General features: G+C 37.0%; 1 protein-coding gene across 2 annotated transcripts in view; it reads left to right on the forward strand.

Annotated features, from left to right (window-relative positions):
* The first annotated feature begins 1216 nt into the window (after positions 1-1216).
* Positions 1217-16024, forward strand: part of LOC141845019 (toMV susceptible protein tm-1(GCR26)) — a 45829-nt gene continuing 31021 nt past the window's right edge. For both annotated transcript variants that reach the window (XM_074733020.1, XM_074733021.1), the window contains exons 1-3: positions 1217-1556; positions 7387-8031; positions 8308-8514. In XM_074733020.1, coding sequence (XP_074589121.1) covers positions 1431-1556; positions 7387-8031; positions 8308-8514 — 978 coding nt within the window. In that variant the 5' untranslated portion in view covers positions 1217-1430. The remainder of the gene's footprint in view (positions 1557-7386; positions 8032-8307; positions 8515-16024) is intronic.

Here is a 16024-nt window from a genome sequence, read left to right on the forward strand (position 1 = left end):
TATGATAGGGCGGGGGCGAGCCAGCCTATTAACTTAACGGATTGAAAAATCTCTAACCCACTCAACTCAAGGTGAGTTACGGGTTGGGCGGGTAAATCCATAAATTTGTCAAAAAATAAAAAAGTATAGAAAATATTGAAAATTTTGAGTTTAGATTAAATATGTCAAATTGAAAATTTTAAATCTAGATTGCGATTTAAACGGATCAAATCTACTAGTTTATTAAATTTTTTTATTTTAATTTTAAATTATTTTTTTTCAATTTGTAGGTCAACTCGAGCCTATCACGAATTGACTTATGCAAGTTACGGGCCTAGATGAGTAGGCTTACCTAAATTCATTTTAAATAGATTGATGAAATTTTAATCTACCTTATTTAAATTATTTGATGGGATGGTTAATCCAACAAACTCAATTTAAATTGACCGATTCTAACACAAGAAGTGTGAGTGTACTAATCTCTATTAAATAAAGGTGTGATGTAAATTATTCTTTTGTTATTAATGTAAAAAAGTTATTATTATAAAAGAAAATATTGATATGTCTAAATCCATAAAGACCAAATCCAAGACTTCCTCGTTCAAGTAAAGCAAAATTACAGAATGTTATTTGTATAACTCTATAATAACGAGATCTCCATTGGTTCGTAATAAAAAGTTATTTTATTTAAATTATTAAAAGGGAAGAAAAATAATCTGAAGGAGGACAAAATGATAGGAATAAAAAATATTCAGATTATCTTCACGAATTATTTTAGAATAAATAAATTATTTTATATTTTCTAAAATTTATGATAAAATATTAAAATTAAGATACCGCATCGACGGTGCCAGACGCCTCGGGAGGTGAGGGCGGTTTCATGGCATTGGCGGGTAGTGATTTAGGGATCATAACAACGATCCGACGCAGGATTTCGTTTCTGTTTATAACTAAAAAAATATTGCACTGGATGTTGTGTCCGTGAAGATCAGTGCGGCCATGATGCAATACTTCACGCAATCGTGCGGCCGTTGTTGCGTTTAGGTATTAATCCTCGGACAACACAAATTCTATATCTGCGGACCCACTTGTTCCTCTCTCTTACGCGATTGGGTGAGGGGAAGAAGCGAAGGAAAAGGGTGGAGACAGGAAGAATATTTTAATTTCACGACTAAAAAAAGGTTAAAATTTATCCGTTTCTAATTTTTCTCTCCTTCACTCACTCCTTTCTAATCCTTGAACCTTGCATCACCGCCTCGTAAACCTTGCTTTGCCTGCAGGTCGTCTCGGCCAGTGTGAATCCACAACCAATACGAGGCAGGGGAGAAGAGGGAGAGGAGATCTTCCTTCTTTACCAAGCCCTACTCCAATCGTCCTTCTTTACCAAGCCCTACTCCAGTAGTCTAAGCAAACGAAAGTGGAAAGGAGCAGCTATTCCGATCGCGCCAACCATGGACCAAATCTTCCACGTCTTTTGCATCGGGACGTTGGACACCAAGCGCGATGAGCTGTGCTTTCTCGCAGATAAAGTCCGATCCTATCTCGCTGCATTCTCCAACAATTCCACCGCGGTCAGGGTAGGTGGATCTTCCTTCTGCGGAGGACATTACATTTTAACTTTTTTTTTTTTTTTTTTTTTTTTTTTTGCGTTAACTGGAAGCTTCATTCATGGATTTGAGAACTGGAGCTGCACTTGTGAGGACGAATCTTTCATTGTTCCTCAATAGCTCAGCGGAGATGAATAGCCTTCGTTTGTTTTGTGCTTATTTCTACAAAAGTGTTAGTGCAAAGTGGAAATATAGAAAATACTAACACAAAACATAACACAAACTAAACAGGATGATTTACGTGGCTCAAAACTCTGGTTCTTATTCCACGATCTATGATCATTTGATGGATCATTCTTGGAATTCTTTTATGCTTTTTCCTTCTTAGATACTTTCTCGAAATGGAGAAACCTTTGACCTTACGTCAATAAGAAGATACAATGTTAAGTAAAAATATTAATAATATAAGAAAGGCTTACACAATGTAGTTTTTGTCTTGGCCGGCTTTCTTTTGCTTTAGATTGCTCAAGAATAGCTTATATGTTCATTGCCAAAATCCCATTTAAAGCCTTTGCATAGATTTGCTACAAACAATTACTTGTTGGAATTCAAGAATAGCTGACCGGTCATTGGACTATTAATTTTCCTTAGTTGATTGATTACATTAGTTGAGCTGATTTAACCTACATATAATTGACTACCCAACTCACAATGATTACTTGAGTTAACTGATCCTCTATCTAGTCGACTAATCTCCTATAACATCTAAGTCATCTAACTATCATAGCCAAATCTATCATATCAATGTCTCTCTTTTTAGATTCTTATACTTTTGGATTCTTATAGTTCCAGTAATCAACTCATCTTCCATATTAGTAGGTCTTGCCTCGATTGCCTAGTCGATCGAATCACGATAAAAATAACTTTTGGTCTTTGGCAATCCAGCCTCAGTCAATTGCTCGGTTGTCTCAACCATCAACCCATTGAAACCATACGTAGTCTACTTAAAACATCAATTGATCGAAACCATATGTCAGTCGGGTGAAACCTTAACTCTAACCAACTTTAAGTTGAGCCCTTGTTTAAGTAAAGTTTATTCGAACCCAAATTCCAAGTCACTTGTAGACTCTCATCTCACTAAGGTTCAAAAGGCCCATGCCTCCAGGACTTTCTTGTCTACCAAGAAGCCTGGTATCCGGTACTTCTTGTGCCTAGAATCCATGTACTTCCTCGTTTGCGTAATATCGTTTAACCTTGACCTACTAGGATTTCCATTGCCTAGAGGTCTAGCTTTCGAGATTTCATCCTTTGCTTAGTGTCAAGCATCCTTGAATCACCAAGACATCCACTTGCCCAGCCTCAAGTCACTAGTCTTCCATTGCCTAGGGGCCTAACACCTAAGTTTCATCCTTTGCTTAGTGTCAGGCATTCATAAATCATCAGAACCTTCACTTGCCCAACTTCAATTCAACCTTAACCTATCAGGATTTCCATTTATCCAGTCTTAGGTCCACCTTAATATGCTAGGACTTCCACTTGCCCAATTTTAGGTCCCTTTTACCCTATAAGACATTCACTTGCCTAGAGGTCACTCTTCTAGGACTTTCATTCGCCTTACATATAACCAACTTTGATGATGGGACTTCATCACTTGATAAGCATCCAGTGAATCTTGAGCCGCTCGAACTTCCATCACTTGCCAAAGATCTAGTGAAATTTGACTTGCCTAGACTTTCACTGCTAACATTTGTTGAGCTTTCTTCTTGCCAACCTCTCGATGCACATTCCACATTACCAACTCGCTGTTGGATCATCTACTTGCCAACTCGCTGTTGGACTTTCCACTTGCTTACTATTAGACTTTCTATCTACAAACACTTGTTGAACTTTCACCAATGCTAAATGTATATACAATTGTTCCACTTGGACTTGATTCAATATAAGTATCTGATCATTCTTCACCTACTTGACATATTTGCCTAACTTAAACTAATGTATTGTCTAAATATTTAGACAAACATATAGTTCAAACATCAAAATAAAAAACAGAACCAAGCTACATCCTAATTGCTCAACATATTTCTCTATTTATATTTCAAACTTGATATTTTTGAGCCAACAAAATTTGACTTGAATGATCCATGAGCAAAGTTTCTTTGGTTATGCCGTTGAATTCCTTTTTGTCTAGTATCAGAAGGCCTTGTATTGTGCTAAGTTTAGCAACTGTTAGTTTTCCAAATCCATCTTCCCACTTCAAGTAGTTTATCTTTTAGTGTGATATTTTGTTCAATTGGATTCACATGCAATTTAGTTGGTAAAGCTAATATGTTTTATAAGGTATTTTAATGTGAAGAAATTCTAGAATGTTTTAATTGTAGGAGGACTGAAATTTATTGCTTTCCCATTGTTTCTTTCTTGATTTTCAACTTTGTGCATGAGGAGTATATATTCCTTAGAATAATTATCAACCATTTTAGTTCCTCTTGGACAAAACTAGAGTGAAAATGATTATTAGAAGCAATGCTCGTCTTTTATTTTGTACTATTTATGAGAAATATACTAGTTATAACAGCTAGACACTTGATTGTAAATACTATATACTATAGTGTTTAAAATATAAAGTTACAATAATGGATAAAAGTAAAGGTAGAAAATTCTACCAAAGGATAAGAAAATCCTAATAAATTTTCCATTATTACATGCTACCAAGTTAAATACCTTTGGTAACAACCTGATTCATTGGCTTTACCTTTTAAGCTCTATATGCTAGATACTGATGTGTACTAACTACTAAACATTTGTCATGTCTTCCACTCTTGGTGCCTATAAGCTTGCTAACATCCCCCTCCTGGTTGTGGATTCTGTTAGAATCGATGGAATCCATAAAGGGCAGCCCGGTGCCATCCCGCCATATCTCCATAATGATATAATATTGTCACATGGCAGCTAAGTTCACTTTAGACCTAAGTTCTCATGATTTTGTTTTTGGACTTTCCTTAAAAGGTCTCATACCAATAGAGATATCTTCCATTTTATAAATCCATGATCTTCTTCATGTATTTCTAATGTGGGACTTTGATTGTAATCCCAACAATTCTCTCCTTAAACGAAGGACCAACATACTCTAACTGAGGCTACTTCTTTCCACTGCATTTAGGCGCATGCCTCACGTGTACTATGTGGAGCATCACTTGTCTTGAGAGCTTATCATGGATTTTATCGGGAGTTCCTTTACCATTTTCTACATGGTCCGAGTCTCTCCTACCTCTTTCGTTTTTTCTTGAGGTTCCTCACATGGTTTCACATAGACCATGTCTCTGATACTAATTGTTAGAACCATTGAAATCTACATATCTCTATGATGGTATGATATTGCCTACTTTGGACTTAAACCTTTGTGGTTTTGTTTTTGAACTTTCCCTAAAAGGCCTCATACCGATTGAGATATCTTCTATTTTATAAATCCATAATCTTTTCTATGTATTTCCAATGTAAGACTTTAATTATAATCCTAATAGATTCTTCACTTGGCATTGCTCATGACTTCACAATCATCTGTAATGCAGCTTGGATGTGATCATTTGCAATGCCACTTTCTCATGTCCACCCCATTGGTTTGCTTAAGGTTGAGCTCCACTTGTGCAACTCCTAGTTCTTTAAGAACTTAGAACTTGATCCTTAACTTTATTCTTGTTTCTTTCTTTCACCTTTTCTAATGAATTAGAAACATTATAGCTAATTGCAGGATGAGAATGATTCTTGCATCTCCACAATAATCATGTTGTACAAAAATGGTAATACTGAGGATGAATCTTTTGATACCAAATTTGAAGAATCATGTTTTTTCACAAAGTAAAAGTGCGATAAAATAAATATACAAGGCTAGAGGCTTGAACGTCTCTTGGTAAATTAATAAACTTTCCATTTGGAATTTGAAGGTATGTTTATGTAGTTGGTAAATTTGTATTGCTACCAAATTTGAAGAATCACAGTTTGCCATAAAGTAAAAGTGCGACAAAGTAAACACACAATGCAGAGGCTTGACCATCTCTTGCAAAATTAATAAATTTTCCATTTGGAAATTGAACTTATGTTTAATTAAGTTGGTAAATTTGTGTTGCTACCAAATTAGTACAACACAAGAGTAGATCAAAGCTTACACTGAGATTTGATACCACTTAAGGTTGAAATGTTCTATTGCAAGTAGACATAAAGTGGTAAATTTAATAGTTAATTTTCCCACAAGAAGGATGGATGAAGGCATAACAAATTAGGATGGTAGCAGAAGGCTAGGGGGGGGGGGGGTCAAAATTTTGTGAGGTTGACTAGCTGTAAAAGAAGAGGATGATGGATGAGGTTCACAAACAAGGAATGTTAAAGTGTCCGTATATACTAAACAAGGATTTGGATTTGGTAGGAAACTGATGCAACATGGTGATAAAATATGAATCCCTTTTGTAGATCCAATTGAAACAATATTGGTGATAAAACAAAAATATTCAAGGAAATAAATAGTCCTATTCCTAAAGAACTCAATCAAATTAGGGAATAAACCAAATTACAAACTATGAAAGGAACCAAATTTAACTTATACCAAAATCTCCCTACAATCTGAAATAAAGCAATTACCAACTTGGAGAATGCTTTTAAAGGGTTATTCTCCTAAAGAGGAGAACCTACCTACATAAACAATTATAAAAATATTTAAAAATTGAATTCCTCATTTGCATCAGGGATAGTGGTGAGGCGGACACACGAGATAATGTGAAATGGGATGAGCTATTGTTTACAAACTATAGAAAGAACCAAATTTAACTTATACCAAAATCTCCCTGCAAACTGAAATAAAACAAATACCAACTTGAAATTATTTTAAAAAGTTATTCTCCTAAAGAGGAGAACCTGCTTATTAAATAAACTCTTATAATTATAAAAATATTTAAAAATTAAATTCCTCATTTGCATCAGGGATAGTGGTGAGCTGGTCACATGAGATAATGTGAAATGATATTAGCTATCATTTACAAACTATGAAAAGAACCAAATTAAATCTCCCTACAATTTGAAATAAAACAAATACCAACTTGAAATTATTTTAAAAAGTTATTCTCCTAAAGAGGAGAACCTACTTAAATAAACTCTTATAATTATAAAAATATTTAAAAATTAAATTCCTCATTAGCATCAGGGATAGTGGTGAGCTGGTCACATGAGATAATGTGAAATGATATGAGCTATCATTTACAAACTATGAAAAGAACCAAATTAAATCTCCCTACAATTTGAAATAAAACAAATACCAACTTGGAGAATTCTTTTAAAGAGTTATTCTCCTAAAGAGAATAACCTACTTAAATAGACTCTTACAATTATAAAAATATAAAAATATTGAATTCCTCATTTGCGTTAGGGATAGTGGTGGGCCAGACTCATGAGATAATGTGAAATGATATGGGCTATCATTTACGTAATGTCATGCTATTTAAGCACTTTTATGGGAATGCAATGGAATATATCTTTTCTCAATGTTTTATCAAGGAATGAAGCATTTGAAATTTCTTCTGATGCCATTTGAAGTGATGTTAACTTGTGTGAGGTTGACTACTTGATCAGAATTGTGGTTTCAGTATAGACAAACTCTTTAGTTGTTTGGTTCTGGTTACCATACTACAAAGAGTTGTTTATTCAAATTATTTATATTATTGCTGATCTATTATTCTATTTACATTTCACATAAACCTTATTGTTCAACAAGATTCTATTGGATATTGATTCATATCAGGGATGGATCATGGTGCCTAATTATTGTAGAGGTTGTTTTACCATATTAAGCTTTTGTTTTTGTTTTATGGCATGACAGGTACAGGTTAATATTGTTGATGTTTCAACTAGCAACAAGAAAATTGAACACCTGGAGGGATTTTCTTTGGTCTCTAGAGAGGCTATTCTTTCAAGTTATTTAGGTGTGGTAGAGCAACTACCAGATGACAGGGGTAAAGCAGTTGCTGTTATGGCTAGGGCTTTAGAATGTTTTCTTAGAAAAGTTTATGAGGACGGCAACCTTGGTGGAGCTGTAGGCATTGGTGGCAGTGGAGGAACTTCATTGATTGCTCCTGCATTAAGATCTCTCCCTTTAGGAGTGCCAAAGATGATAGTATCAACTGTTGCTAGTGGTCAAACAGAATCTTATATTGGAACGTCCAATTTGATATTATTTCCATCAGTTGTTGACATATGTGGTATCAACAGTATTAGCAGGCTTGTTTTGTCTAATGCTGGGGCAGCTGCTGCTGGGATGATTTTTGCAAAATTTTCTACAGCTGACAATTCTATTGACATGACTAAGAGACCAACTGTTGGCATCACTATGTTTGGAGTTACTACACCATGTGTAAATTTTGTCAAAGAAAGATTGGCAAAAGAAGGATTTGAGACGCTCGTATTTCATGCAACTGGAGTTGGTGGTAGGGCTATGGAGGATCTTGTCAGAGAGGGACTTATACAGGTATCTTTTTGGCTCTGTTAATTTATGTCTTCTTTCAAAATATCTAAGCTTTCTGCCTCTACCTACACCAAACCACTAGGTCAATCTTCTACTTTGGATTCAGTCTCAATTCTTTGTACAACAATTAGAAAGCCTCTGGTTCACATTTCATTTAATATTTCACTAGCTGTTTAATATTTCACTAGTGTGCTTATGTGCTACACCTGTTTGAAACTATTTGTTTAGGTTCTTTTGACCTTCTCATTTACGTAACTTTTTCTTTGGATGGATGTGCAGGGAGTCTTGGATATTACAACAACTGAAGTTGCTGACTATATAGTTGGAGGAGTCATGGCCTGTGACAGTAAGAGATTTGATGTCATTTTGGAAAAAAATGTTCCTTTGGTTCTCAGTGTAGGTGCCCTGGATATGGTTAACTTTGGAGCTAAACATACAATACCTTCTGTATTTCAGCAGAGAAATATTCATGTTCACAATGAAGAGGTTTGATCTGTTAGTGATTTGGTTCATTAAGTTGTTTGTTGTCAAGTATTAAAGCTTTTTCTAGACTTTGATTTCAATGGATCCATTCTTCAAATCTGGAACAATTACATCTAAATAGATTTGAATAATAGTATTTTTGTTATCAAATCTTTCGTATCAAGTTTTTATTTTGATGACAATACTAACATTAAGATGAAATATCAGATTTGCTTATTGTTTCATTGTATACTTTTCTCTTTTAGTTATAGGCGGGGTGGGGGGGGGGGGGGGGGGGGGGTATAATAAAATCAGGGGGAAGAAAGTAACAATATAATTTCACTAGAAAGAGACACAGCTTTACGTTATTCATTGTCAAGATGAGAGCTCTGCCCACTAGGCAAAGGGAATGACTTCACTAGCCACAAAAGGTGTACAACTAAAAGTAAAATATTACACTCACAAACTTTGTACTCACACCTCCAAGACTCACTCAAGCCCTTTTATAATGTTCACCACATGATGCGAAATGCTCTACAATAACCTTTATATTGCCATGAGAGTCATATCAAAGGTCAAATCTCTTAATGTGATTACACCATCTCAAGAAATCATCAATGCCTCCATTTTTCGAAGTGCTCTTATCACCATAACTAATTTCAAAGAGTCTTGAGGAAGCCAAAGCTAATTTCAAAGTGCTATTATCACCATAACTAATTTCAAGGAGTCTTGAGGAAGCCAAAGCATTATATCAAGAGGCAAAGGGCCTTCATGTGGAGAAACCAAAAACCAAAGCTTAATCACGAAGAGACTCATGATTCTCAACAATCTCCACCTTGCCAAGGATATGTGCAAACTCCAAGAAAGACTTGCTCCATCTCATTGAAAACTTCATACATAACAAATTAGTTAAGATTATAAAGATTGATCAAATTGAGAGATAAATAAACTTATCATTTGTAATAGATAGTTTTAGTAAACATATCCACAGGATTGTCATTTGTATGAATCTTGACCAAAGAAACTTCTCCATTTGCAATTAATTCATGGAGAAAGTGATCCTAACTTGTGTATTCTTAGTTTTAGCATGGTGGACTTTCTTTATGGCTAAGTGTAAAACACTTGCTTTTACAGAAAATTTGTACATCACCATGAATAAGACCAAGTTCACTCAAAAGTTCAGCCAACTAAACAGATTGTTTTCTGGCTTCTGTAGTACCTGCCTTGTACTCAGCTTCAGTAATGAACACTCCAATAATTGACTACAACACTGCCTTCCAACTAATAGGTCCACCAATCAATTTAAACACATGCACTTGTAAATCTGTTGTTATCTAAATATCTTGCAAAATCTGCATTAGCAAAAACAACTTGGTTTCTATTAATATCATTTCTATCAAAAACCAGCTCATGGTCTTTTGTGCCTTACAAATAACAAAGAATCTATTTGATTATCTGCTAATGAGCTTTTCCTGGATTGACCATGTATCTACTAGCAACACTCAAGACATACAATAAATCTGGTCTAGTGCAAACTATACAAAACATTAAGCTACCAACAACATCAGAGTAAGGAGCACATGCGATCAACTTCCTCTTCTTCAATGCTTGGTGATTGTGCAGTATATAATCTAAAAGTAAGCAGCTAAAGGGATAGAAATAGGCTTAGCTTGATTCATGTCAAAATTTGTAAAATTTTATGTGCATAATTTCTTTGAGATAGATATAATTTACCAATAATTCTCTCTCTTTTAATTTCGATCCCCAAAATTCTTTTTCTTCACCTACCTCTTTATCTCAAATGCCTTAATTGAGATTTCAAAACGTGGATATCACATATATTATTTTCAGCTATCTACATGTGGTCAACATAAATCACTAGATAAAAGAATGGATCCTTAGAGCTTCTTAAAATAAACACACCAATCATATTGGCTATGAGTACATTTTTGCTTGTTTGTAAATAAATTAAAGAACTTGTACCAATTGCCTAAGGAAACATAATCACATAATGGTTTTCTTTAACTTACACATATGATCTTCTTTTCCTTTGACCTTAAATTCCTTAGGTTGTTGCATATAAATTTCCTCCTGTAATTCTCCATGCAAAAAGGTCTCCTCTTGTTTTAATTCAAGATTAAATAAGGTCAATAAAGTACAAATGAAAATGTGCCTAGCAATTAGAGAATAAATTTATATGAAATCAATCCCCTCCCTTTGTGTAAAACCTATGGCCACAAATCTTGCTTTAAAAATGACAAAGATATTACAAATACAATCTTTCTTCTTGAATACCTGTTTGTAACCAATTGCTCTTTTTTCCCCCTTTGGGTAGTTTAACAAGCTCCCAAGAGTTACTCTTGTTAAGAGAATGCATCTCATCTTGTATGGCTACTTTCCACTTAACTATCTTAGCATCTTTGATAACCTCATTGAAGGTTGTTGGCTCCATAGTTTCAAATCTTCCACTGTGCTAGGCGAAACGATTGAAATGTATCATTCTGATAAATCACCGAAACTTGATATCATTCGACATTGAGGTTTAAATCTTGAATTGTGTCATGATTTCGGTCTTTGATCGGAAAGATACCGTTCTAGTATCATGTCGATGCTCAGATGCATGGTGTCGGTGATAGATTGAAATTTGAAGGAGGAAAGCGATGAAGCAAAGGAAAAAAGCATTGCCTGTGCTGAGTGGTATCGAATTTCGGCAAGTCATTGGAATGATATGTTTCAACCGTTTCGACCTACATGATACAAGATTTAAAACCATGCTCAGCATAGACATTGTCTCCTTTTTATGTTTCATTTCCTTTTTTTCTTCAACTCCAATCCATTACCGACACTATGCATCGAAACATTGGCATGTTATTGGTCGTTCTAGTCAAAAACTGAAACTTTACCATGACTCGAGATTTTGTACCTTGGTTGGCTCTCCATGTTCAGACAACAATGCTAAGCAACCATATATGGAAACTAGACTTGACAAGTTAAGATTGCCAATTTTTGTAAGCTTGCAAGTTCTCTTCAAGTTGCTCATCAAGGGACTCAACATCTTTTCTAACATCTTCTAGAGTGCTAATAGGTTCAACAACTAGCATTTAACTCCACTTGTTATTCCTTTGATTTGGATCAACCAGCTTGACATGGCTTCTTCATCAAACTTTGCATCTTTACTTGTAATGAAATGAGACTTTTTAGGCGCTGAGTACCATGACGTGTGAGTTTTAACAAGTGTAGGATTGAGAAAAATACATTTTTTGCCCTTGGTTTGTTTATCAATACATCAACATAAGCAAAACAACAAAAAATGTGTGGTTGAATAATTTTACCATATCATACTTTGTTTGGTGTTATCAATCCAATAGCAGTAGAAGGAGATATGTTAACAATGTTGCAGGCAATATTAATACCTTTAGCCTAAAATTCTATAGGTTACTTAGTGATCCTTAACATACTTCAAAAAGTTTTTGTCCATTCGCTCTATAACTCCATTTTGATACGGGGTGTGTCGAAAGTTGTGTAATGTTGGGAAATACCTTCACATTGATTGAACTTCTTACATTGTAGTATACTCACCACCATTATCTATGAAATTTCACAATTTTTTTACCTATTTATTTTTTCAGAAAACACTTTTCAATCTTTTAAAGTCTCATACACATCATATTTGTACTTCATTGTGTAAACACAAATTTTATGAGAAACATTATTGTTGAAATATATAGAGATAGAAAGAAAGAATAAAGAGAAATGTAAATAGAAGACGATTGCTTCATTATTATTATAATTATTATCATCGTAGGCTAATAAACCTATTTATACAGATTGCTAAAATAATATATGAAAAATATAATAATAAACAAGGTAATCTATCATGTAATAACAAATATGGAAATATGGATAAATATGATTGAGATTGTAGTCAAAATATGGTTAGTCATCGGTAATTTGAAATCAATTTCTGATTCTTATCTGGACTGCCATCTTTATCCTCATTATCCCCCGACAAACTTAACGGGCTGATGTTGAACGTTGAGTTTGATTGCCAATATATTGAGAACGTAATATCCAATTAGATAACCAATCAAATCTTCTAGAGCAATGATTACTAGTATGACCAACAATATGACAGATCTAACATGGTTCTGGACTTTGCCTTTGATGGAAGAGAACAATAAAAGAGATGAGGAGTTGCTATTTTTGGTAGCTGAAATTTACTAGAGCAAAAGAGGAAAAAGAAGAAAATCTGCTGATGCGTGCTGAGCAAAATTTGAAAAAAATATTTGTTGTGTGTTGTTCTCTGGTGACAACTACCATGGAGGCGAGAGGTGAGATTTAAGAAGGCGCAGACGAAAGGAAGCTAGCTGGAAATGACCCAAAGTTGCGATCTAAATCCCAAGGTCTTTCTTCAATAATCTTAATTTCTCTCTAATGAAGATAGAGGAAGAGGTTAACGAGGAGAACAAGATTACGCACAATGCGAAAGCCATGAAGGAGATGCATGCACGGATAGACAGACACCAGAAGGCCATGAAGGAGATGCATACGCGGATAGACGCGGACACTCAAAGGCCATGAATAAGGTGTGCGCGTGGATAGACGCGGACACTAGAAGGCCATGAAGAAGGTGCGCGTGCGGATAGACGCGAACACTGGAAGACCATGAAGAATGTGCGCGTGCAGATAGATGTGGACACTAGAAAGCCATGAAGAAGGTGCGTGCATGGATAGACATGGACACCGAAAGGCCATGAAGAAAGTGCGCGTGCAGATAAATGCGGGCACCAAGCAAAGGCCAAGGTGGTGAAAGTCAAGCTTGAGGTGTTGGAGAAGTCGAATGCTCAGCACTGACTAGTGCCCAACTGCGGACTAGGGTCCTACCGACCAGACGTGGATGACTGTGGAAAAGACGATGATCTTGATGATGATGACGGATAGCAAGGAGGCGTCATTGTGGAACCCTATGGTCTGGAAGAGTACCGACGCATAGTACATGATGATGTTGATGTCGATGAACTACTGGCAGATTTGGAAAAGGATCTCTATGACCAACGGCGGACGCCTTGACCTCCGCATCTATTCTCAGTAAAAGAGATGGTGAGCGGCAGATGCTTTGACCTCCACATTGTAAAAAAAAAGGAGGTGAGAGATCTGGATGAGGATCTTGATGACAAGCAATAGTAACTATGGAAGTAGAAAACTCTGGTAAATCAGTAATTCCCTATCTAGCGGTAGTCGTGTGAGGTTGACACAATCTGGAAGTTGTCGACAGAGAAGGTGACGGAGAAGACATCCTTAATTGGCGAGTTTGGTAGCGAGATCCCAGAGGCAAAGGTCACCCTCCTAGGAGTCAGATAAGGCGAACTGGCCATCGGAAGAGAGGACTATGTCTTGGATAAACTGAGAGTGGCCAATGAGGCGACGCCAAGGCACACCATAGGAAGATCCCTCTCTAGCATCATAATGAGGGCCAATCACCATGCAAGGACTTCTCGTCCTGGACGAACTAGCCTACCTCGAAAAATGATGATCTTGGATAGCATCCTCTAGCAGCGTGTGCGTGGTGAGGTACTCGTCCATGGCTCCGAAGTTGTAGTACTTCCCGATGCTGATGAAGAAGGAGAGCAAGGAGATGGTAAGGAGAGGATTTGCTTTTGGTCCTCGTGGAGAGATTGAAGACAATTCTTGCCGCTGCTTTGTCGAAGAGGAGAAGAGAAACTTGGCGGAGTGAAGAGAGAAAGAGGGGTTGGGTTCCCCACGGCCATGGGACGTGCCATGGATCACCCTTCTCTATGGCCGCTAGTGATAGGTGAGTGCCTCCTTGTCGTCTGTTCCATCAAAGAAGAGTAGAACAATGCGGCGGAAGATGTGGTGCTCCTCGCAAGCATTGGCGCAAACTCTGGCTCTCTTGTTCTCGTTGGAGATCTCCTTGAGGGACCGCCCCTTGATCTCTGACACAAGGTGAAAAAGAATCTGAGCATGTTGGTGAAGGCGAGGACGATGAGGACCTTGTGGATTTTATCCGGCTCCTAGTTCAGCGTGTAATTCTGCATGACGAAGGTGGCAATGAAGGCGTCGGCCTTGTCGGAGGCGGCGCTAATGGCATGGTAGGTGGAGCGGATTCGAGTTGGGAAGAGCTCCGTCGGCAGAAGGAAGGTGTTGTTGTTGGTGTTGAAGTTGGTAAAGAAGCAAGTGAGAGTGAAGAGGGCGACATTATGGTCATGTAGGTTGCTTCCGATCCTTTCGATGTAGTAGACGGTGAACCAGTAATCGAGGAAGGTGCCGAACATCACGACGACGGTCATGCCTCATGAAACTCAAACACCTCCTGGAGCTCGTTCACGTCCTTCGTCGAACTCATGAGATTGATGGCTTGGAAGATGTCCTTCTGCATTGCGTTTGAGGAGGAACCATGTTGTTGTGGTCCCCACTAAGTGCCACTTGTGCCGACGAAGGAACACTGTCAACAACGTCATCAACATCAGTCCGGCGAAGAATGCCCTGGTGATGGAGTAGACACCTATGGATTCCGTTAGCACCTTAGAGAGCATCATGAAGTTGAGAAGGAGGCAGACGTGGAAGTCGCAAGGCCATCAAGGATCCTTTGCAACAGCCGATGCATCATCGATTGGACGCAAATGAAGTAGAAGGTCATGAAGGCGAACCCGGAGAGGGTGATCCAGAGTGACGAGAGCGGGTCAAACTCTGAGAGATCGAGCGTGAGGGTGAAGAGGGTCCACATGATGGCGTTGTTGGCCATGGTAGCGGAGATGGAGATGTGTCCGATCTTTGAGTTGAGTAGTTTGGTCTTGGCAAGGATTTAGGCAAGGACGAGGTAGGTAGTGACGAAGTAGAGGAAGAGCAATCATGATATTCGTTTCATACCTTGCGAGAAGAGGCTCCGTAGGGCGAGAATGGTGGCGGAGTTGACACCGAAGGTGAGGACGGTGTCGATTGCTCTAATCACAATGATTGTCTGTCCTGACCTTTGCATCACCTCGTTGTCTATCTTGATGCTGACGAGGAAGAGCTTGACGGAGTCATCAAGCGTGGTAGAGATGAATCCGTTGGAGTCCAACTTGCTCAAATTGATGGTTATTCTTTGCAATAATCCGTGGGTTGATGGTGGTTGAAAGAAAAGAAAAGTGAAAGATCATCGCTCTGATATCATGTTGAAATAGATAGAGATAGAAAGAAAGAATAAAGAGAAAAATAAAGAGAAGATAATTACTTCATTATTATTATAATTATTATCATCATAGGCTAACAAACCTATTTATATAGATTGTTAAAATAATATATGAAAAATATAATAATAAGCAAGGTAATATATAATTATTATCATGTAACAAATATGAAAATAAAGATAAATATGATTGAGATTGTAGTCCAAATATGATTAGTCATCGGTAATTTGAAATCAATTTCTGATTCTTATCTGGATTGCCATCTTTATCCTCATTAGTTATCAATAAAGAAACAAAGTAACTAATTTGCCCTTTGTAAGAACTTGAGGAGGAAGGCCCCTCAT

This window comes from Curcuma longa, chromosome 14 (genome assembly GCF_044706935.1).
Source record: "Curcuma longa cultivar G26 ecotype Majalengka, Jawa Barat chromosome 14, ITB_CL_G26_1.1, whole genome shotgun sequence".
Lineage (NCBI taxonomy): Eukaryota > Viridiplantae > Streptophyta > Magnoliopsida > Zingiberales > Zingiberaceae > Curcuma > Curcuma longa.